Here is a 25,771-nt window from a genome sequence, read left to right on the forward strand (position 1 = left end):
TATATGTAAAAAGTACTTTATAAAGATAAAATTGATTTCATTTATGAATTTGCAGCCTCAGTCATCTTCCCAGATTAAAAGGTCTTAATTTCACAATCTTCCTGCTGGATTTAATGGAAATCAAAAGTGTTTAAATCATGATATAAAGCAATAGTCTGGAGTACTTGGTTTAAATGTGTTTTTTTCTACCAAAAGTATTAACCTCATTTGCAGCAGTGTCATTTGTTCCACTATTCCAAAGATGGTATAATTTTATAAAGTAAATGTCTTTATAGTTAAACCAATTTAAAGAGTTGCCTATGAAAACTATCAGGAGACTAAATATGTCAACACTGGGCTATGTCACTCACTAATATATTTTACTGTCTCCCTCTTGTCTCTCACATCCATGTAGCTTATTTACATCAGTGTCCTTTATTGTCTGGTCCCACGTAACCTGTACAGTTCAGTCAACCAGTTAACCTTGATGCAAGTCTCTGACCCACCTGAATGCATCTTATTTGTTTGTTTTTGTTTTTGTTTTTGTTTGAGACAGAGTCTCACTCTGTCGCCAGGCTGGAGTGCAGTGGCATGATGTCAGCTCACTGCAACCTCCGACTCCCTGGTTCAAGCGATTTTCCTGCCTCAGTCTCCCGAGTAGCTGGGATTACAGGCACGCGCCACCACGCCCAGCTAATTTTTGTATTTTTAGTAGAGGCAGGGTTTCCCCATGTTGGCCAGGATTGTCTCAATTTCCTGACCTCGTGATCCGCCTGCCTCAGCCTCCCAAAGTGCTGAGATTACAGGCGTGAGCCACCGCGCCGGGCCTGAATGTGTCTTATCTCCGATGCTCACACCCCTGCCTCTGTGCCTTTGCTCAGGCTTTCTCTGTGATACTCTATGTTCTCCTACTCGGGACAGTCATGGCATGACATACCTTCTATGTCTGATTTTGGGTTTATCTTCTCTGTCACATGTTGTGAAACTAATGACTACCTACACTAAATCACTAATGATAGGCAGCCACAATGATCTTGTACTTGATGTTTGATTTCCATACATAAAGGATTGTCTCATATGTTTTCTAGTTGTATTCTTATCTTACCTTCCTCAGCTAGTGTGTGAGTTCATCGGGGTAGGAATCATGTCTTCTACTTTTCTCTTGGTCCCAACAGTACACAGAGCAATGTCAGGATCACAGTAAGCCTTTGTAACTGGTGATGGTGTGATGAAGGGGTGATTGACAGCATCAGTTGTCTTCCTGATGATATTCCTTTCTTGTGTTGTGACAGTAGAGTGGGAGTCATGCCTTAATGCATATTATTTTGACCATTTTTCCCTGTAGGGATCACTTTATCCTTAGCCACATTCATGTACTTGTCTCAGCCCGTTCACAAAGCCTTCTGTTATCCTCTGCAAGTCTATTGTCTGACTGGGTCCAGAGAGTAAAAATTTCCTGCTTTTGAAAGGAAGCAAACATTGTCTGTTTCATGTGATAATTAGGAAACTTCTAAAAAATATAAAGTAGAAACACAGTTTGTAGCATGGCTGTCTGTAGGGTTAATGTGAAACTAGTGTTTCTGTAATTGTGAGAAATGATTATATTAATTTAGAAATTCTGCTTAGAAGGGCTATGTTTATTTTAATATTAAGTATTAGTCACTTCATAGGTTTAATTCTGAATGTCATATACCTACATACTAAGGGTTCAGTAAGTTTATTAGATATGATTTAATATAAATTATAAACTCTATCCTATTAAGGGAGTACTTTGAAAATACATTGCACCAATCCCTAAGCACGATTTCCTTTCTTATTTATTGCATATTTTATATGTCATAATATGCGTACAGAAACTTCCTTCAGTACGTATAGTTGAGAATGGAAGAATATCAATTAGTGTAAGTAGTAAAAATATCAATAAAATCAATGATTAAATATAGTTTGGCGAGAAGACTGCTTAAAATTAAAGTTACGTGATACAAATATTTATGTTTTTAAAATAGCACAAATTGTTAACTTTTATACATTCATATACTTATGTAAACTTTTAGTTATGGGTTTTAAGTGTGCTGTACTTGTGTATTAAAAACATATAAGAAAATGGACAATAAAAACCTAAAATGAAAATGGATCCTAAATGTGTAATAATAAAGATAGCAATAAAGCCTTTTTTTTCTGGGCTATGTGTTATTCCATAGCAAGGATAATATCTTATTAATTTTTGTAATTATCTTCCAATCCCTAGGACTGGGACTACTGTGACTAACATTTGGTAGATTACTCAGTAATTCTTTGATAAGCAATGACATTAAGAAAACTCTGTGGTTTTGAAGATAAAAAAACATGTTTCATCTGGTCGACTTATAAGTGAAATAGAAATGATCTATCCTTAGCATTGTGTAAAACTATGTTCTAATGTTGATTAATTAATACATTCTGGTTTTCATTATAATTTGATATTTCCCCAAATAGGGATTTCACATCTGTCTAAGATCACTGACTATTAAAATTGCAATAGTAATTTATAAAAACTGCATTGACAGAAAATTAACTATATACTGAGGGCTTATAGTTTGCTGAATACTTAAATACCGATATTTATACTTAATTAATACTTAATTACCAATTAGTATTCAGCAAGTTGTAAGCTCTTAGTATATAGTTAATTTTCTAGTCTGTGTTCTTGTTTTTAGATATATCACTAGACTTTTCTTGCTGTATGAAGTCATATATATAGTGTGCGTAGCTCTAGCTGTTTTGAATCTTGCATCTACAATTATTAACGTATAGGTTTAATTCATAGTATTTTTTTTTTTTTTTGAGATGGAATCTCGCTCTGTCACCCAGGCTGGAGTGCAATGCACGATCTCAGCTCACTGCAACCTCCGCCTCGCAGGTTCAAGTGATTCTCCTGCCTCAGCCTCCCGAGTAGCTGGGATTACAGGCATGCGCCACCCGCCTGGCTAATTTTGTATTTTTAGTAGAGATGTGGTTTCTCCGTGTTGGTCAGGCTGGTCTCGAACTCCTGACCTCAGGTGATCCGCCTGCCTTGGCCTCCCAAAGTGCGGGGATTACAGGCATGAGCCACTGTGCCCAGCCAATTCATGATATTTTTAAAGGTGAAATCTTTTCAGCTTTATAATCATCATTTTCATTTTGCTTTAGTTCGTTCTTCTTAGTTTATGTGTTGTGTGCAAAGTGGCTTCAAGCTGTGTGTTCTTCTAGACTTGGCCAAACACCCTGTTAATATATGTCATGAAATTACAGTATTGGTTTAATATTAATTGTTAAAAGTTAATAGAAAAGTTGCATCTTTAAGATACAATTATTTTTGATGGTTTACCCCCAAGAAAATAGATATTCAGAAACAATGAACATGCTGTATATGGTTTTAAATGCATCTAACACATTAACATTCTTATAATTTTAGGGGTCGAACTGGAAAAATTAGAGTGCAGAGTCTGAAGATTGGATTAATGTCTCTCTCCAAAGGTCTCTTGGAAGAAAAATACAGATGTATGTAAGACCTTTCTTATACCAACAGTGTTTTTAGTAATAATAATGATTATAACAATTTATTGGAAACTTAAATTATATAATTTGTTAGTAGTAATAGTTCTCGCTCTTTTTTTAACCCTTACTGTGCCTATACCAAGTTAGACAAAGGGTGGCAGTGCAAAGACTTGGGGCTTTGTGTGAAATGGAAAGCTGATTATAACTAAGAGGTGAGGTGCCAGGATGGAGTGAGACCCAACTACAAATTATACTTCATTTAATTCTTAGAATAATCCCTCCATACTGTAGGCATTTGAGATTTTCATTTTCTGGCTGAGAAAATTAATGCTGAGATAGGTTAAGAATCTAGTCTAAGACTGCAGAGCTGATAAGGGATGGGGCTAGAATTAGATACTAGGTTTTTCTGACTCCAAAGTCTAAACTTTTTTTTATTTCTTTATACTTCCAATGCTTAAAAGAAAAAGATGAACTAGAACCTTTATGGACATAGACGATAATCCTAAATAAATGTATTTTACAGCTGTGACAAAATAAAACATGATTTTTAAATTTTTATTATATTTGGATTTATCAAATAAATCAACAGTGTTCCTTTACCTGTCAGTTAATGAAAGGTATATTGGCTTTGGAAGAGGCTTGTGTTCAGGAGCCAAGGAGACCTGTCTTCAAATCTCTACCACTTAGTAGCTGAGTGTCTTTGGGCAGGTTATGTGATTTCATTGAATATTGCCAACTAAGAGGTAATAGTATTCCCATTTTACAGTTCAAGAAGCTGAAATTTAGCAAATTTTCTTCAACTGAAAAAATGAAGCTAATAATTCCTGCTTGGAGAAGAATTAGGAGTAATGTTTAAGGTACCTAGAAATAGCAGTTGTTGAATAAATGGTAGCAATTGCCGCTGAGTCCCCAAACCCTTAACTACTATCACATATCTTTTGATTTATTTTTGTCCATAAAATGTGAATTTGATCCCACCATGCATATTCCCAGATGATTCTTTACAGATAAATCCATACATTTGTGGGAGAGGTTTAGGGATATTCCATGAATGGAGAGATACTGAAAAACAATAGGATGTTTGATTATAGGCCGTGTAAACTTAGTTAAGTTTTGTGTCTTATGTCAACATGCATACATTTTAAAAGCTTTTATTTTCTGGGATTTCTGTGAGGTTACTGGATTTTGAATTTCAGGTCTAGACCATGATGGCTTCTTTTTTCTACATAGTTTGACAAGAATGTCAGTGAAAAGAAATGTGGATTTATATAAAATGAAAAGCTGATTGTAGGATTAGGAGATAAGGTGCTATGACGGAGTGAGAGCCTAGTTAGCCATGCAGAAGAAAGCTTTGCTCAAGGCTTTTGCTTTGTGGCACTTTATCCAGAATTTAAGTAGTTTTTGGAATCATAATCATGAAAAGATATAATTTCAAAAGCTGAAAACATTATCTTTTTATAATGATCAGGAAAGGAAAATGTTAATGAAAACATCAATGTTACAAAATTAGAAATGGATTTTTTGTCATCTCTGATTTGGGGTTTCTTGTGCTTCTGAAACAATTAGGGTTCTCTGATAGTAACAGTTATAGTGTGGAGCTTACTCTGAAATATTTGCAAATTCAACCTCAAAGCTTACATTGTGGATAATTCAACATTAACTTTCAGATTTTGGCAGGGGAAGCAGAAGGCTCTGCCGTGAAATTTCTGATATGTAATTGAATCCAGGAAGTATGCCATTTTAGGACTAATTAAATAAGAAATCTCTCGGGTTTTAATCTTTAATCTAAATATTTACTGCGATATCTAGACTTTGGAATGTCCTGGGGTTTTGTTTTGCTTTTTACTTTGAGGACCTTCAGCAATCTGATTCCAGTTTCTGTGATATCATTATTGTTTCCTTTATTAGAATTAATATTCAAGACAGTTTGCTCTTCAAATGCAATGGCAGAGCCGCCATTCAAGATCATTGGTATCTGTCTGAACATTGATTTTATTAATACAATGCCCAATGTCAGTGTCTTCACTCCATAACACCTTCTTCTCTTGGTCCTTTCCTAAGAATATTCCTTGTTTAGTTTCTAACAGTGCCCTGGCCTTTATGCTTATAGCTGGCTAGCTTCCTTGCCTCATCAAAAACACATTTACAGACCAGGCACAGTGGTTCATGCCTGTAGTCCTAGCTACTTGGGAGGCTAAGGTGGGAGGATCACTTGAGCCCCAGGAATCGGAGGCTGCAATGAGCCATGGTCGGACCACCACACTTCCAGCCTGGATGACAAAGCAAGACCTTAAAAAAAAAAAAAAAAAAAGTACACATTTTCAAACCATCCTTTTAAATTATCATTAGTATCTCTTCTATGCTTATTTATTAGAATTTGAGTTTTTAGATTATGACTTTCTTATTACCTGCCCCTTTACCCTGACACTGCTTTTTGTATCTGACTATAATGTTGAGAATGTGAACTTTTGTAGGAACTTTTATAAGGATTTATAGAAATATGTCAAAATGTCTAAGGACACTTTTGTCCTTATGTTTTGTGAGTAGTTTTACTTTAATAGTGGCATAGTGGTATAGCCATATGCCTCAAAAGAGGAAAGTTGGGCATAGTTGATCTTGCTGAAAATGTGCACTTTTCTGCAAAGATTATTATACATATGCATCAACTTTTATTTACTTAACAGACCTCTTCCCAGGGACTGGTTTAAAATAAACATCATGCTAAGACTACTGGATAAATATTTTTGTCTATGATAGTCTTATTTTTTTAATGGAAAGAAATAAGTAGAGCTCTAACCAAATCTAAGTGAAAAAATTTTAATAAAAATCAAATTTATCTTCATTGAATTTGCTTTCCCTATGTATGCTTATAATTAAAGCCATACTTCATTATAATTACTGTGTCAATATCACTGAGCTTGGTTCAGTTTGAAATTTCACCACTGACAGTGTTAGATCTAGCATTATATTCCTTATAAAAAGAGAGAATGGACCAGGCACAGTGGCTCACACCTGTAATCCCCAGCACTTTGGGAGGCCGATGTAGGGCAGATCAACTGTGATCGGGAGTTCGAGACTAGCCTGACCAACATGGAGAAACCCCGTCTCTACTAAAAATACAAAATTAGCTGGGTGTGGTGGTGCATGCCTGTAATCCCAGCTACTCAGGAGGCTGAGGCAGGAGAATTGCTTGAACCCGGTAGGTGGAGGTTGCAGTGAGCCAAGATCGTGCCATTGCACTCCAGCCTGGGCAACAAGAGCAACACTCCATCTCAAAAAAAAAAAGAAAAAAAAAAGAGAGAGAAAATGATGCATTTTGATCTGATATCAGGTACTGTTTGAAAATAGTTTTAGAATCCAATAAGTATTTACTCTACTTTCTTCTATTCTTGGAAAATGTCACATGAAGAGCATTTAGATTTTAAGTACTTTTGAATTTTTAGAACTTGAAAATTTATTTCCAAAAAGTATTAATTTCTATAATGAAGTAGATTGTTTGTATTTGAAATTTCTTCCTCTTCCAAAAGTAGCTTATCTTAGGATATTAGCTTTATTGTTGAAAATAATATATAATTTTGATCTTCAAAGTATTGTATATGGTGAATAAAAGGTAAATCAAGAGTGGACAAAATAGAAGAGTTTTAATTTTACTGAATTAAGAAAATTATAAAACAAATCAGTTTTTTAATGAATGGAAAAACCTAAAAACTGTATGAAAATATGCACAAATTTTTAAATTTGATTAAATGTATTTCATTACATGAAGTAAAACAAAAATAGTGGTTATAGCTAATAAGGAATGGGAGACTGGCCCAAAGGAGAAAAAGCACACCTTGTACTTTTTAGTGTTTCTTATATAAAATAGATGTGAGTATAAAAGTCTTTAAGTTATAATATATATACATTTAGTAGAATATTGAATTTAGGAGTGAACACAAAAAGTTTGTAAACAAATCTGTTAAAATTTAAAGGTTTGTTATTTAAGGTACGTTTATTCCTTTGTGTTTTTTTATTTTTTTTTGAGTTGGGGTCTTGCTGTGTTGCCCAAACTGGTCTCAAACTCCTGGCTCAAGTGATCCTCCTGCCTTAGCCTCTCCAGTAGATGAGATTACAGGCATGCACCACAGCACCCAACTACATCTATTCCTTTGACAAGTCATGAAGGAAGCTTTGTTTTGGCTCATTCTTTCTCAATAAGAAGGGGAGTTCTTATGAAGATCATAAAATTAATTCATATGCATTTATTGTATCATTTAAAAAGGAAATTTGTGTTTATTGATTTATATTATATATGCATGATTTATGTTTATATGTATACATAACCCATTCTTGCAGGAACGGGTTAACTACATGCTTCTTAAAATAATCTAATATCATATGTAATGCAGAATATTAAGATCAGAATATTAAGGTCATTGGAATTCAGGAGACAACGAATCAGATTCATGTCCTTCTGAAATTTTTTTAATCTGCATGGTTCAGTCCACATTACCAAAGATATATTTTAAGTAAAAGAACACTGTAGGCAGATCAAAGTTAACCTCTTGCCTCTCTTTGCAGATCTCTTTAAGGAAGTGGCAGGGCCAACAGAAATGTGTGACCAGAGGCAGCTGGGCCTGTTACTTCATGATGCCATCCAGATCCCCCGGCAGCTAGGTGAAGTAGCAGCTTTTGGAGGCAGTAATATTGAGCCTAGTGTTCGCAGCTGCTTCCAACAGGTAAGCATGAAGGATCACTGGTGTGTAGGATGTGTTGGGGAAGGGTTTTGAGGATGTTCTGAGACATGGAATAGGGAACTCGGGCTGGAGCCAAATACTGGAAGACTTTGGGTACCATCCAACAAGTGGTGTATTTTATTTCCTAAGGCTCATTTGCTTCAAAAAATAGCAACCCTTGCAAAGAGACTTGCTGTTTTTCTTTGATAAAATCTACAATCTTTAACCTGTGCCATTAGATTGCTGTTTGTCCTGCCATTTTCCTGGCCTCATCTCCTACCATTCGTCTCCTTGCTCTCCGCTTTCCAGCTGCACTGTTTTATTTCCTTGATTCCTGCCTCAGCAGTGCCTTTGGACCTGTGTCTGCTGTTTAGACGTTCTTCCTTCCCCATTGCCCACTAACTCCCTTCTCATACCTAATCTTTATTTGATCTTTAGATTTTAGCTTTAACTCTTATATCCTCTGAAAATCTTTCTCTGACCTCTTCAGATAATGCTGTATTTTCCTATTATATTCACCTAATATCGTCCACCTCTTCCTTCTCATACTCAGTGCAATTATAATTACACACTGAATTATATAATTCATGGCTTAGTGTTTGTTTCTTCTCTAGGAACCTAAGCTCCATGAAGACAAGGACTGTGGCTATCATTTTATTGTTGTATCCTGTCTTAGTTCATTCAGGCTGCTGTAACAAAATACCGTAAACTGGATGGCTTTTAAACAACAGAAATTTATTTTCTACAGTTCTGGAGGCTGTCCATGATCAAGGTGCTAGCAGATTCAGTATCTGCTGAGGGCCCACCTTCTGGTTCATTGCAACCTTTCTTGCTGTTTCCTCATATGACAGAAGAAGTGAATGATCTCTCTTGGGCCTCTTTTTTTGTTTGTTTGTTTTGTACTTTAAGTTCTGGGGTACATGTGCAGAACGTGCAGGTTTGTTACATAGGTATACATGTGCCATGGTGGTTTGCTGCACCCATCAACCCATCATCTGCATTAGGTGTTTCCCCTAATGCTATCCCTCCCCTAGTCCCCCACCGACAGGCCCCAGTGTGTGATGTTCCCCTCCCTGTGTCCATGTGTTCTCATTGTTCAACTCTCACTTATGAGTGAGAACATGTGGTGTTTGGTTTTCTATTCTTGTGTCAGTTTGCTGAGAATGATGGTTTGCAGCTTCATCCATTTCCCTGCAAGGGACATGGACTCATCCTTTTTTTATGGCTACATAGTATTCCATGGTGTATTTGTGCCACATTTTGTTTATCCAGTGTATCATTGATGGGCATTTGGGTTGGTTCCAACTCTTTGCTATTGTGAATAGTGCCGCAGTAAACATACGTGCGCATGTGTCTTTATAGTAGAATGATTTATAATCCTTTGGGTATATACCTAGTAATGGGATTTCTGGGTCAAATGGTATTTCTGGTTCTATATCCTTGAGGAATTGCCACGCTGTCTTCCACAATGGCTGAACTAATTTACACTCCCACCAACAGTGTAAAAGCATTCCTATTTCTCCACATCCTCTCCAGCATCTGGTGTTTCCTGACTTTTTAATGATCACCATTCTAACTGGTGTGAGATGGTATCTCATTGTGGTTTTGATTTGCATTTCTCTAATGACCAGTGATGATGAGCTTTTTTTCTATGTTTGTTGGCTGCATAAATGTCTTCTTTTGTGAAGTGTCTGTTCATATCCTTTGCCCACTTTTTGATGGGGTTGTTTATTTTTTTCTTGTAAATTTGTTTAAGTTCTTTGTAGATTCTGGATATTAGCCCTTTGTCAGATGGATAGATTGCAAAAATTTTCTCCCATTTTGTAGGTTGCCTGTTCACTCTGATGATAGGTGTTTTTTGTTGTTGTTTTGTTTTTGTTTGTTTTTTGTTTGTTTTTTCGCTGTGCAGAAGCTCTTTAGTTTAATTAGATCCCATTTGTCAATTTTGCCTTTTGTTGCCATTGCTTTTGGTGTTTTAGTCATGAAGTCTTTGCCCGTGACTATGTCCTGAATGGTATTGCCTAGGTTTTCATCTAGGATTTTTATGGTTTTAGGTCTTACGTTTAAGTCTTTAATCCATCTTGAGTTAATTTTTGTGTAAGGTGTAAGGAAGGGGTTGAGTTTCAGTTTTCTGCATATGGCTAGCCAGTTTTCCCAACACCATTTATTAAATAGGGAATTCTTTACCCATTGCGTGTTTTTGTCAGGTTTGCCAAAGATCAGATGGTTGTAGATGTGTGGCATTATTTCTGAGATCTTGGGCCTCTTTTATAAGGGCACTAACCTCATTCAAGAGGGCTCCACCCTCATGACCTAATCATTTCCTAAAGGCTCTACCTCCTGGTACCATCTCCTAAGTGGTTAGGTTTTTAACATATGAGTTTTGGGGGACAAAAATATTCAGATTATTACATTTCCTGTGCCTTGAACATCATAACTACTTTAATAAATATCTGCTAAAGAACTGAATTAAAATGTCCTGAGTTCTTTTTAAGACAAGATTTTTAAAATATATATACATTAAAGATGTTATTAAAGTATCAGTTTTTTGCTTTGAGACTATGCATACAAAAGAAAGATGTACGAAGTTTTATAGTGATCTAAGTTACTAATTTTAAGCTGAGAAAGCGCTTTCGTTTCTTTTTAATGTTTACTGCATATAAAGACATTTTAGAAATGTTACTACTGATGTTATACATATGCATAAAGTACAAGTCTACAGATATTTTGGCAAAGCATATCCAGTGATTTATCATTGCTAGGGAAAAAAAAGGCTCACACCGTGTCTTTGAGGAGAATTGATGTCATGGGTTATTACATTTTATAATGGCCCTTTTTCTTATTTTAGAAATACAAAAAATATCAAATGCAAATTCTAAATATGATTTATAGTCATACATGTAGGTTCACAGAATGACCTCAACAGCAACAGGAGGATAAAATTGGTAGATATTTAGCTTTGCACATAGGAAAATTACTTAGTATTGGGAATTGAAGAGGGATTGGGGAGTTTTATGTAATTTATCCTGATAAATTCTGCAAAGTACATCCATAGCAATATGCTTTCTGTGTGATGATATAATGGGACTAGAGCAGGACACACAAAAATGACAGCTTTTATTTAGCATTTATAATGGCCTTCAAGTTTGTAAAATTATCGGTGAGTCTTTCACAAGTTTTTACTGTCTTAGATGAAATTTTTATTTTTTTTTTTGAGATAGATTCTTGCTCTGTTGCCCAGGCTGGAGTGCAGTGGCGTGATCTCGGCTCACTGCAACCTCCGCCTCCCAGGTTCAAGCGATTCTCCTGCCTCAGCCTCCCGAGTAGCTGGGACTACAGGTGCACGCCACAAGGCCCAGATAATTTTGTGTGTGTGTGTTTTAGTAGAGACGGGGTTTCACCGTGTTGCCTAGGCTGGTCTCAAACTCCTGAGCTCAGGCAATCCGCTTGCCTCGGCCTCCCAAAGTGCTAGGATTACAGGCTTGAGCCACCACACCCGGCCAAATGAGTTTTACAGAATTATTTATGTAAAAAGATGACTTTAAATTGGGTGGTTTTGGTTTTTGCTTTTGTTTCTTTCAAAATCTGAGTATATTGAAGTCTTGGTATTTTTTTGCTTCTTCCTATGTGACAATTTCTGCTTTTTCTACTCATAAGTTCTAGAATTTTCTTGACTTGAAGAACCTTAAAGCATTGTGACTTAACTGACATGGAAAGAGTTATATAGTTTCCTCTTCTGCACAAATTTTCAGAAGATTATGAAGCAACAACACTAGCTACAGTTTAAAGGAAGGCATTTCTTCACTTTTAATATATTTCTTTTTTCACCAGAATAACAATAAACCAGAAATAAGTGTGAAAGAGTTTATAGATTGGATGCGTTTGGAACCACAGTCCATGGTTTGGCTCCCAGTTTTACATCGAGTGGCAGCAGCGGAGACTGCAAAACATCAGGCCAAATGCAACATCTGTAAAGAATGTCCAATTGTCGGGTTCAGGTAAGGCGTGCCAGTGCTGGAGGAGGCTATTTTCTGTTTCCTTTGTGTAATCTCAGTGGTACGTCCATCCTCCATTCCCATTCATTCCCATTTGGAGGTTTGCTTTCTAAATAAATGGTATGTTCAGTATGTCTCATCTATCTAAAAGTAGCATTTCTTTTTATAACTACTACATGAAGCATATTTTATTATTGTTGCTATTATTATTGTCATTTACACTACTTGGATCAGAACCAGAGATTTTTATGAATGTCTGTTTACTTAGGTCACAGAAATGATTCATCCATGAAAACTGTATGGCTGATTATAAATATATAACCCTGATGGAATTTGGTAAATATTCTGAGGTCTTGGGGTCAAACTTAGTAAGCAGGAAGCAATGTTTAATTACCAGCTGAGAAGTAATCAAATTACTTCGTGTTATTTCTGCCAAGTTTGATGTGAAGTACATTAACCCAGCTTCTTCCCATGAGGAGCACTGCTAAATGCCATACTTTAATGTAATCAGTGTGTCAGACTCTTCAGTTTGTGACCCCAAAGCCGACAGTGCAGAGTCTGTGGTTTGTCCTAAGGTGGACATTTTTGGACATCCTGATCCACTCCTCTTAACATAGGTATGCATTTGACCTCTTGAATATATTATATTTCTCTTCTGGGGGGAATCTGGAAAATAGCCCCAGTTTAATTTGGAAATCTATTATGAAACAACATAAGCCTACTCAGTAGGGAAATTCAAGATTTTGTGTGTGTCTTTTTTTATTTATTTTTTGAGACCAAGTCCCACTCTGTCACCCAAGCTGGTGTGCAGTGGCACGATCTTGGCTCACTTCAACCTCTGCCTCCCAAGTTCACGCGATTCCCCTGCCTCGGCCTCCCGAGTAGCTGGGACTACAGGTGCATGCCACCACACCCAGCTAATTTTTGTATTTTTAGTAGAGACTGGGTTCCACTATGTTGGCCAGGCTGGTCTCAAACTCCCGACCATGTGATCTGTCCTCCTTGGCCTCCCAAAGTGCTGGGATTACAGGCGTGAGCCACCATACCTGGCCCTATGTGTATCTTTTATTCGTACCAGAAGATGAAGTACCAATACGGTGATTCTCTGAGGGAGAGTCAAATCAGGAGGGCTGGGATTGGTTGTTGTTGTATATTGTATCAGTATTAGTATCTTGAATTAAACAGAATTGTTTTCATTTGACTGACTTTATCAGCATAATAGTTTGTATGAAGCATATCATTGCATTCTCTGTGGATGGCTAACATAAGAAATGGAAATTCAGAAGTTCTCTTCTCTCATGCATTATGGTGTAGTTGGGAAGACTAAAGTATTGTGAGGTCAGAGGGCCTTGCTGCTATGCATTCTAAGAGGAGGAAAAGACAGGTAGGTAGTGTGAAGTAGAGTGAGCATTAGCCTGGCAGACAGCTAGGGTAATAGATGACTTCCAGTGGAAGTCAAAGCACAAATGTTGGAAGAAGAAAAATGGTAAAGTCACAGTTTAAATGCAGCAGGGTTCTTGGAATGGCTACATTTGGAGTATCTGGTAGACATAGATGTATGGGAGAGGGAATAGCTGGAATGTGGCAAGGTCAGTCTACTACTGGGAAGATAATTCAAATGAGAGATGTAGTCATCAAAGCTAATAATCACTGCTATTTATTGTTTACTTTATGCCAGACAATGTGCTAAGAGGTGTTATATTTGTTATTTTAGTCACTTTTCTTAGTAACTCTGTAAGATTGGGAGTATTACCTCTACTTTACACATAAAGGAACTAAGACTCCAAGATTAGTCAACTTGCCCAAGGCCAGGCAGCCGATTGTGCAGAGACAAAGTTAGGATTCAAATCCAGAACCCTTTGGTTTTCCAGTTTGTGTTCTTAATCAAGATGGTTTTAAAAAGCAGATTAGATTTTTAGGAGAGAGAGATTTAATATTAAGAAGTAATTAAATGGTATTGAAAAGAGCAATTGATTTAAAGCACTAATTATTAGACCAAAAATATTACTCTGGATATAAACGGTAATGTGAAGCCATGGGAAATATCCAGATTAATTGACTTGGGAAGAGACTGCCATATATAGATATATATAAAATCTGCCATATATGGCCATTGGTATAACCTAGAGATGCCATGAGGGACCATGTTTCTCAGCATCTGATGGATGTAGAGAGTGAAGGAGAGGACAAAATACTCTAAAAACATTAAATATTTGAATGACCTTTAAAGTTTCATTTCTTAAATTAAAAATGACCTGAAGCAACTATGTAGAATATTAAGATTTAACTGAGTTGTGGGACATGGATGTTTATTATATTCTCCCTACTTTTGAATTAACTTGAAATATTTAATAAGAAAAATATGAAAGAGCAATTATAAAGGGTGAACAACCTGAAGTGTTAAATTTCAAGGGTTTAAGTTTCTGCTAGTACTATCAAATTGACCTGTAGATGTCTCTATGATAGAGATGTGAAGTTGACCAGCAGGTCAGAGATTAAGGTTATGGGAGGATATTCAGGAGATAGTGTATTGAGAAGTAGCTCTGGAGTCAGGCTACTTGGATTTCAATCCTGGATCTATTGTTTGGTGCTGAGACTTTGAATAAGATACTTGGCCTGCTTGAACCTGAGTTTCTTCAACTTCAAATTCTATGAGTGTTTCCTCATAGGAATAGTTAATACATGAAAGTGTCTAGGGCAGTTCCTATCACAGAGTAGGCATTCAGTAAATGTTGGCTCTTTTTGTTACTACCAATAACATCATTAGTGTGATAGTAGCTAAACCTATGAGTGTGTCGTTGAACATTTCCATTAAGTGGAAATGCCAGAAAAACCTGGACAATGATGTTGCTCAGTAAAAGGCAAGATTAGAGAGAGGTATAATAAGGGACAGAACAGGATTCTTCAGAGAAATAAAGATGCATAGTGTGCTTTAGCAAGATGGTAGAGGTGTTAAGTGCATCAGAAAGATTCTATGAATCAGAAGTCATTGGGAATCTTAGGATTCTATCCGTGTCATTATAAAGATGGCTCAGGAAAATACATAGGCGAATATGTGCAAACAACTTGTTTAAGAAATCTAGCTATAACTTAAAATATGTCAGGATATTGAAAATTGGAAGATGGTAAGTGATATATTGTCTTACTTTTACTTGCATTTATATTTTTCCTGTTTTCTACATTGAGAATATAGTACATCTAAAATTTGTATTTCGAATGAGAGAGAAATATGTCCAGACTTGATACCTGGTTTAGGCACAAGACTGAGCAAGCAAAGGTTTCTTGAAGCTAATGGTGACTTAATTATTGCACAAAGATTACACATGAAGGGAATGAATATAAGAACAATTCCAATAGTAAAATGGGGTCCAGTTGGAATAGGTCTGATTAGTTTAGTTGTAAAGAGATGCATCTTTCTCTGTGGCTTCAGAGAATAAATGGAAAGACAAGTACAGAAATAAAGATAGAGGAATATGTCTATTATAGAATAATCTTAACTTCATTCAGACTGTCTTTCTATCAAGCTTCTACCCAAGATATATATATATATATTTCATTTTCCCCGAACTTTTATAAATACTGCTAGAGTTTTTCACTAATTACTTCCAAATAAAATGTTAATGAAATCTTAGATTTACAGAATGTTTTGTAAGCTGGGAATTGTTTCAGTTAGAATCATACACAATTCCTTAATAGTAGTTGCATAAATAAATTAGAGCTTTAGTTTTCTTTCTTGTAAACAGAGTGAAGGTAGGTAATCCAAGACTGTTCTCTGTGACCACCTGGGCCCTTAGCTCTGTTTTCATGCACTGTCATCCCTAACATGTGGCTTCCATCTTCAAAGTCACTTCATGCTAACAAAGTGACTGTTCTGGATGTCAGATCCATTTTCCAGTGGGGAGGAAGAGGGAGCATGCCTCTTCCCAGCTAACTCAGTCCCTTGAAATTCCAATTAGAACCCCCACCCAATAACTTTGGTTTTTATTGCACTGGTCACCAACATCAGCAAGAGAGGCTAAGAAACAGTAATTTTCTCAAGGCTCATTGCTAAAATGTGCTAACAGTACAAGGGTATGTTACCAATGAAAAAGAGAGAATGGCTATCTGCCAAGGGAGTATTCAGCAGAAAACAAAATTTCATTTAGAAAGAAGATGTCAGTCATACCTGTCAAGCCATGCTGATAGGTCAAGAGATGTCGTTAGTGTATGTGATTGTTTCAAACCAATAGCCTCCTTGGCAAAAGTAAGCTGGCTGTAGTATATGCAGAATGATTTCCTTAAGATTGATTTGCAAGTGATTTTTCAGGTCATTTTAGAAGCTACTCAGCACTTAGTAGTTTACAGCCACAGAACTTTTAAGTTTTGCTTCCATTTTCATTCTGTTGGTTCTATCATTTAATTTTTTTTCTGTAGATGTGGGTATAATTTATGTTCTTAGTTCTACCAGCAATGCTGACAGAATAGATTTCGGAGAAGATGTTTTCCACTCAGACCCATAGAAACTTATCATCTAAGGTTTTGCTTTTGTAAATAAGATTCTGCAAGTAGAAGTCAATGTGCAGTGTCATTCTTACGCCAGAGATTTTAAAACACCATTTCCATTCAAGGATGCATTGTGATCAAGGCTTTATTTAGTTTTTCCTTTGTTACACAGTATTTCTTGATTTCTTTTTTTTTCTAGTGACTAATTTAAACCAAATATAAAAGTGCTCATTGTTAAAAACTGTATCTTTGTGAGGGAATTTTAAAATTCGTTTCTTATTAGTGGTGTAATTGATATTTTAAAATTTGATGTATCAACTTAATAGATATAATTCTTTTCTTGCCTATCATTTTCCACTCATATTCAAACATTAAAAGAAATCTTCTGACATGCATATTTGTCTCCCTCTCATGTATAAACAGATAGAAGCATGTTTCAGAGACTTGAACTCCAAAATTTTATTTTTTATTTTTTGGTAATTCGGATGAATGAAATTTCTTACCACAAATTTAGACTAAATGATAGTAATGCAAGCCAATAAATTTTCTTTTGTTTTCTCTAGGTATAGAAGCCTTAAGCATTTTAACTATGATGTCTGCCAGAGTTGTTTCTTTTCGGGTCGAACAGCAAAAGGTCACAAATTACATTACCCAATGGTGGAATATTGTATACCTGTGAGTACTAACCCACTGTTTTGTTTTTAATACATTGCCATTGAATTAACTAGTATCTAAAATTTTATTATTTATTTAGACTTAATCTTTTTTGAAAAAATATCACTTTGAAGATTTTTTTTTTCTTTTAAGTAAACTCATTTATGTTGAATTAATTAGTGCAGAAAAAAATATTAACTTTTTTAAATATCTGTGTTTTGATTTTAAACTTTTTTGGTAGCAAATTCTTTTAAGAGCTGATACTGACCTACACTGAAAATGATACTATGTAATGAAAAATCATGTTTCTTTTAGACATATTTATGCTTTCATAGTTAAATACCATATTCATATTAGCAAAATACAGAAAATGGAGATATTAAAAATATAGTTCCTAACTCTAGCTCCTGAATAAACTACCTTCTAATTTTTCCATATCTCTGGTTTTAAGATTCTATTTATATTTATGTATCTTTTTTCCTGATATTTTTCACTCGACATTCCATTTCGTCACACAGTGTAATTTTTTTAGTCATAAAATTTTTAATTGAGTGAATTACTACAGTTTACCTAACCAGTCCCTGCAATTTGGACATATAGTTTATTTTCAATTTTCTGATGTTATAAATAACACTCTTACAAGTATCTTTGTGAAGGTAGCTCATTCCAGATATTATGTAAACTACATTGCAATAGAATAAAGCACTATAAGTAGGTTATTTCAGTCAATGAATATGAGTATTTTTTATGGTCAAAATACTTGATGTCAACATTTTTTTCAAAATAGGTTTATCCCAATGTACGTTATTATCACACTTTGTTAAAGTTTCAATTTTACTATAGCCCCACCAGTATTGGACATAAGTTCTTGTTTTTCCTTTGATTTACAGCTATTTTTTCCTGAAGTTATCCTCATGCTCTATTAATAGCTATTCTTTTACTTCCTTCCAAATAATGCCCAAATGTATTCATCAAGCTGTCTATTTTCTTTGGTTTAGGGAATTGAGTTACTTTTTTGGATCATAAATTGACAGAAAGGCTGTAATACTTATAAAATATACACATATAAATCTCACACTCATAGGTATCTTATCTCAAATAAATAAGTGCCCTGTGTATGGAGAGGAAATCTGTAGAAAATATTGCTGAATTATAATGGAGGAAGTGCCCACATCACATTATAGCTTTAACCAGGAAAAAGAAATCTCCCCAAGAAAATTTGTGAGACATCATTTATTACTATTATCAACTTATTCACTCAACAAATTAATATTGAACATTTTGCAGGTGTCAGGCCCTCTTGTCAAATATAAGCAAAACCAGACACTAGTTAAAGTGGTAAGGACAGATTTTAATCAATAATATACTGATTATGCACATGTATTTCTGTTTGTACAGAGGTGACTGGGTGTTTTCAGAAGGGAATAGACTGGGGAAACAAAAGAGGGACTTGAGCAGAGGCAAGGAAGTGAAAAATGACAAAGCATTGGTCAGCATCAGTTCCATCAGACCAGCTGTGTCTGTGAGCTGGCAGTTGTCAGAGTTAGGATTCTACCATTCCAGAGAGACTGGGAGACAGGGGTCCTATCCTTCCTGATGATTACATTTCAAAGAAATGGTTTTCAGATCCTTGAGAAAGACACTCCTGAGTTGTTGGAGATACATCCACATCTCAAAGGGACAGAGGAAGGATTCCCCATTGTAAACCCTTTCCAGTAAATGCCCTAAGAAAGAGTGAGCAGGGACCTGTCTTCAGGTGTTGGCTAGAGTGAACAGTAAATTCTTTTGGCAGTCTGGAGTTTGTTTTTCAGGCAGACGCTTTAAGGGGTCAGACGCCTTAATAATCCCTTTTTTAAGGGTCATCCTAGGGATGTGGCCTTGAACTGTTATAAATTATGTTCATGTTTGTTTAAGTCTTTTAATGGAGAAGTGGGTGGACAGGGATGGACAAAATGATGTGTGCTGAAAATTTGCAGCTTTTATAGGCCAAGGCTTCAGTAGACAACAGAGCTTACAGGAGGCCAACTCAAATTTGGTCAAGGAGAGAATCCTTGTCAGTAATTTCAGCTCTGATAGTGTGTATCAGAGTATACCCAGAAAGATAAGATTGTGGACTTCCTGCTACTCTCCCTTTAGGAGGAAGAATGTGTGAGAATGAACAAGGAAACGAATAAATGGGGTTGTTACACATTGCAGTAAGTGCCTTTAAGGAAACGAATGGATAATGAGATAGAATGATTAGAAGAGACACTTTAGATAAAGAAATCAGTAAGGTTTATCTGAGTTGACATTTGAGTTGAGACCAAAGTTTGAGAAAGATTCAGCCCTGTAAAGAACTAGTAGAAGCATGTTTCAGAAAGAAGAAACAGAACATACAGTGGTCTGAGTTGGGAAAAAGGTTAGCGTGATTGGGCTGCAGAAAGTGAAGCCTGTTCCCCAAGGGGCGCATGGAAAGGAGCACTGGTTACACAACTGGAAGTGCCCAGTGCAAAATGAAACTGGGGGGCCCCTTGTTTAACAATTATTAAGACTTCCGAGGTGGCAACATCAGAGGAGTAAATGAAGTTCAAAGCCCTTCTGATTGTAGGGCCCTGTACAACTGCATAAGTGCAATATCTTTGAAGCTCACCCTGAGGCTGGGAAAGAGGTGGGTGTAACCAGGGAACAGAAAGAAACCAGGACAAATTTGACAAAAGAGAGACAATAGTAGGAGATGGAATTAAAAAGAAAGGCAACGATCAGATTGTATAGAACCCTGGGGATCATTGTAAGGAATTTGGATTGGGGGAAAATATCGTAGTAATATTTACATGAATAGCTATTATAGAAATTTAGAAAACTGATTATAAAATGCTAGTATCAAAATATCATAAAGTAAATATATGTTGTTATAGTAAAGATGTATAAAATTACTATTTTTCTTGGTCTTAAACATATAATAATTCCTAATGGCTTTACAAAATACCTAAACAATTTGAAACCCACATATCTTCAACAGTTGTCATGCAGTAGGTGCATACTTAAGAATCACTGATACACATATGAATTCCACTCTCCAACTACCAATTTTAAATGAAATCTGTAAGTTACCCAAAACTGTTCTTGTTGCATAGTCTTTCAAAAGTCACTGTTTATCATTTCCAAGATTGCAGCTTATCCTGCATTATACAAGGATAGCTTCATTTTTCAAGACATCCTTTGCCCATTTCTGAGGCTTTGTAGTGATCTTATCAACAGCCTACTTATAAATCATCTGTATGACAGGTCACTTTCTGCATTTGACCCTACAACTTTTTGTAAAATAACTAGAAATATATGTAAATTGAATCTTTAAAAAGATACTTGCATTTAATAGCAATGAATGATCTGATTTAACTGCTTTCTGAAATTTCTTTATGTTCACCCACATTCTTTACATTTGCTCTACTCTTTTAAGTTTTATTTATGGTTCATCCATCTTTTACTCAGCATTTCCTAAAGTCATTTCATGTCTGCCTTAGAAAATGAACTCAAGTGTGAATTTGTTTGGTACAGTGATAATAAGCAACACTTGAGTTAAATGGATCAGACCTTCCCATATGGACCTTGATGTTTGCATTCCTCAGACTGCATCTCCCTTTTTAGTTAAGAAGATGCTCCAGTCACCTTACTGACTTCATCTCTTTCCTTTTCAAAGTCCTTTACAGCTGACTCTGAATGTTTCTATTTTTAAGAGCTTTCTGCAATTTAGAAACCTTATTTTAAATCCACAAAGCACCCTAAATATTTTGCCAATATATCTGCTTATGATTTATGGTAATGTTTTCCTTTAGCTGTAAGAAGACTAATGGTATATGAATGAACTATCATGACTCATGAAAGTATTTTATGATATTGATAATTTATATATGTATATATAAATTATCTGAAGAAATGTAGCAGAATTTTTATTTCTCTAGTAAATGATTTTTGTCTTATTTCCCCCTACTATTCTATAATCCAAATTTGTACATTTAAGAATTCTTTCATTAGGCTTAATAAGAGTTGATCTTCAAGAGACAGCATGACACAGATGATATTTAATGCCTGTCATCATTCTGTCTCCATATGTCCAAATCCCACCTTCTCACAAAAACAGCTCAACTCCCACTTTGTGTGTGAAATCTCTCCCAGCTCCTCCAGTTTTACCCTCATCAAAGCACTTAGTTCAGGGGCCTCTGCCAATAGCCTCTTCTTTACCAATTAGGATTTGATTCTATGTTCCCTTGTATCATTTTCTAACTGTGCGGTGTTTTTGTCTTCTCAATTATCTTTTTACCTCCTTGAGGACTGGGATGACTTTTATACTTTTCTCCCTGTGTTAGTTAAATTTGCCTCATAAAAGCCAGATGAGCTCATATCTGACTTTATAAATACTAGTTATAGAATATTAAAGCTGGAATTAAAGCTCTAAGAGATCATCTAACTTATCTTTATTTTGAAGAAAAAACTAAGTCTTAGAGAAGGTAAGTGGTTTGTGCAAAGTTAATGGTATGGATTTAGTGACTTAACTCCATTAGGGAAATACACACACACACACGCAGTTAGCACATTGGAAAATAGGGGTTTGTGTATATCCTTGCTGGAATATTATGTTTCTTGAATACCCTTTTACATACCAGGCATTTTGCTAGGAGTTGGAAATAGAGAGAAAATTCCATGAAGGAGAAAAAATACCTCTATGTGGAGAAATTCAACAAGACTGTAATATTTTTTAGAATGATTAAGCTTATGAATCAAGACAGTAGTCAATTTTTTTTTGTATTATCCATGCATTAAACCTTTGAATTCAGGGATTATCATTTTTTAAATAAATAGTTATATCTTATATTAAAGATGTTCAGATTTAAATTTCTTTTTTATTTATGATGATTTAATTTCATCGTGAAAATTACCCTACTCAGATCTTCTTTAAAATCATCTTTGTTGTAAGTAACCAAAATTTAATTCAAATTAGAAACATTTTCATATGTTGTTAGAGCATATAAAAGATAGTGTGTGGTTTTGTTTTTTGAGATGAGATCTAGTCTGTTAGTGAATTTCAAGTGTATTATCTATAGCCACAAGCTGTACATTAGGTCTCCAGAATTTATTCATCATATAACTGAAAGTTTATACCCTTTGACCAGTCTCTTCTCTTTTCCTCCACCCCCCAGCCCCTGGTAACTACCATTCTACTCTGTGCTACTATGAGCTTGACTTTTTTTTTTTTAAAGATCCCACATATAAGTGAGATCATGCAGTATTTGTCTTTCTGTATCTGGGTTATTTCACTTAGTATAATGTCCTCCAGGCTCATCTAAGTTATTGCAAATGACAGAATTCCCTTCTTTTTTTATGACTGGATATATTTCACTGTGTTTTCTTTATCCATTTTTCTGTTGTAGGATACTTAGGTTGATTCCATATCTTGGCTATTGTGAATAATGCTACAGTGCACATAGGAGTATAAATATCTTTTGGAGATAATGATTTTATTTTCTTTGGATATGTACCCAGAAGTGGGATTACTGGATGATATGATAGTTCTATTTTTAATTTTTTAAAAAACCTTTAGATTGTTTTTCATAATGACTGAACCAAAGATAGTTCTTTAAGTTGGAGAGTTCTTCTTTAAATTTCACATGATTTATAAAAGTTCATACAATTGCTGACAGTGAGAGAGAAGTGGATAGGGTTAAATACTAAGGATAATGGAAAATGTTTAGAATAGCTACTAGGGTCAATCTTGAGTCACACAGAGATGAGTAAACTGATTGCTACCTTGCCACTAGAGTGCAGCTGAGGTTAATTGACAAAGATTTGTAGTTTGTGACTCCATCATTGCTCAGCAGCTTTGGAATTAAAAGATGAAAAGTATATTTGAAGGCCAAGGGAGTGAAAAATTCAAAGGTGTTAATGATACTGTGGTTGATTTGAGGTATCCTCATGCTGAAGAAATCCCAAGGTGGGATAAAGGGCTAGACATCAAGATGATGGGGAAAGAAGAGGTTTATTTATAATATAAGAAGTGAGAAGAGTCAGAAGATTCCAGTCAGTGAAAGATTTTTTCAAGTTAGAGATTTTGGACTAAAAGTGGTTTTAAGTTATGATGAGGCCTGGGGTATGGCCATACCCCAATGTGTGACTGAAGTGGGACATAGAAGGTTCTAGAAATGAGATGGCTTTTAGAAGGTCATCACTGCATTTCTAGAAGTGAAGTGACAGATGATAGCCCTGTCTGGCGTTGTGCCATCAAAGGAGAGGGGAAGGGCACATTGGCTTTAGTAGATGAAGCTAAGGGGAAAAGGGTGTGTAGGAGAGGAAAAAAAAATCTTCTTCCTATCTTAGTTTCATAGTTGAGGCTCCTGTAACAAAAGACAGATTAACAAGAGAAAAGCATACAAATTGATTTAATATAAATTTTACATTATATGGAAGCCTTCATCAGGAAGAGAAGACCCAAAGAAACGGAAGCCTGTGTATTTTTATGCTTAGGTTTGATGAAGAGTGGACAGTTGTGTAGAAGTATGATTGAATAAGAAGATACGACCTAATGCTAATGAACTAGGCGAACTTAGCAAGGCCTGTTTGTTCAGATTCTTCTCTGTGTCCTTCTGTTTTCAGTGATAAGGATGTTTCTTCCCTCCAGGAATAAGGAGGGCACCTCTCAAATAAGGGTCTTATGACCCTTTAGGGAAGAAGGGTGGGAGAAGGTCAGAGAGATCTTGCTACGTCTGCTGTTTTCTCAACTGCCAATGTGCCATATTTGGAGGTAGTGTGTCCTGAACCCTTGCCAAGTGTAAACATCCTTTTCTCTTGGTTTTTATGAAAAAGAGATTATACAGCCACAAATGAAAAAGATGATATAGGAAATGGCATTATCATGGGAGCTTCGGGATTGATTCAAGGAGATAGGTTGAAATACTAATTATGAACAAGATGTAAGGTAATGTGTAAAAGAGCACAGAATCCACTGTAATGGAGAAAGAAAGGTAGATAGATAGGCTGTATGCATATAGTGAGGTACAGTAACCCCATCCATGGAGAGAAAATGTGAAATAGAGCAAGGTAATGGAGGAAATAGTAAAAGGAAAGAAGGAGGAAATAAGCAAGGAAAGGTTAGCCAGGATAGAAAGGTAGTTTGAGAGACATGTTAGCTCAGGGAGAAGAGACAGGATATTTGCAAAATTTTGTAGCTTGAAAGGTCAACAGCATCAGCTACTTCCAGCATTTCAATTGCAAGGGTAGATTCATTGTCAATGTCATAGTTTAGTTGCTGAGCTTTACATAGGACTAGTTTGTACTGGTAACTTTGATGAGTTTAGTGAGAAGAGGCAAGGACAGGAAAAAAATACCTCAATGAGAAACAGCTTATTAAATTAATACCACTCAAAACAGATTTATATTGCAGGTTTTAAGCAAATACAGTTGTTTTAAAAGCAAGAGGTTCAACTGTATTCTTGTTGATATTGATTAATATGTAGGGAAATAAACCAAAATTACATGTTTTCCATGAGAAGAATCATATTTTCAGTGAGAAGAATTACAATTTTCTAGTAAAAAATATCGAATTTTGTTTTAAAAGATAAATTGTGCCTTTTTTTATGAACTATATGCCATTGGCAAAAATAAAACCCACACACACAAAAAACACCCGAAAAGAACAAAGAAAAAAATCTAGAAGCAGTTGTTTTGATCAATCCTTTCCACCCCTGCCAGCATCAATGTACTTCGTAAGACTATAAAAATCAAATATTTTAAAAATGCTGATTCATTCTTTGGAAAGCTCTACCTTGAGTTAGGGTAGTTTGTTTTTTGGCAGTCTTGTCTCTTCAGATGTGTTGTGGGGTGTTTGCCAATATACTGAAAACGCAGCATCACGGCTGTTTCTCTGACCTCAGCATCCTGAAGTGGTGTTTCAGCTCCTGCTCTCCTTACATCGTTTTACCAGTAGGTCCAGTGCATTTAGATTTGTCATTAGCTTTTAAGGTGAGGTTTGGGCAAAATCCATTTTATTTTGGATGACTTATCATCCCACTGATTCTTGACTCCTTGGTAATTCTGCTAATGCTAATTTTTTTAGCTTCATATATTTTCATTAGGGCTTGAAAGTCTCTGAGCTTTTCTTACTGATTGCATCCTATCCATGGCATTCAAATGTGTCTGAATTTCAACTTGTTGAAATCATTGAAACTTAAATAAAAACTGAGAGGTTGTTTTATAGTTAAAAAAAAAAAAAACCTGTTAAGAATGTCTTTAAAATAAGTCTTGTGATAATGAAATGTACCGCTTAGCAGTATGCATGTACCAGTTGGGACTACTGGTTTCTATATTTAAGAAGTAACTCTTGCTAATGAGGGTGCTGTTCAACAATGATTTTAGCACTTGTGCATGATCCAAATGATAATGTTTAATTATTCTGTTTGCGTG

General features: G+C 35.5%; 1 protein-coding gene across 3 annotated transcripts in view; it reads left to right on the plus strand.

Moving 5' to 3' along the window:
- Positions 1-25,771, plus strand: part of UTRN (utrophin) — a 568,097-nt gene that overhangs the window by 500,865 nt on the left and 41,461 nt on the right. For all 3 annotated transcript variants that reach the window (XM_014345496.4, XM_063605516.1, XM_008963924.6), the window contains 4 exons: positions 3,413-3,498; positions 8,056-8,213; positions 12,042-12,208; positions 17,251-17,362. In XM_014345496.4, the coding sequence (XP_014200982.4) occupies positions 3,413-3,498; positions 8,056-8,213; positions 12,042-12,208; positions 17,251-17,362 (523 nt within the window). The remainder of the gene's footprint in view (positions 1-3,412; positions 3,499-8,055; positions 8,214-12,041; positions 12,209-17,250; positions 17,363-25,771) is intronic.

Source organism: Pan paniscus, chromosome 5 (genome assembly GCF_029289425.2).
Source record: "Pan paniscus chromosome 5, NHGRI_mPanPan1-v2.0_pri, whole genome shotgun sequence".
Taxonomy (NCBI): Eukaryota; Metazoa; Chordata; class Mammalia; order Primates; family Hominidae; genus Pan; species Pan paniscus.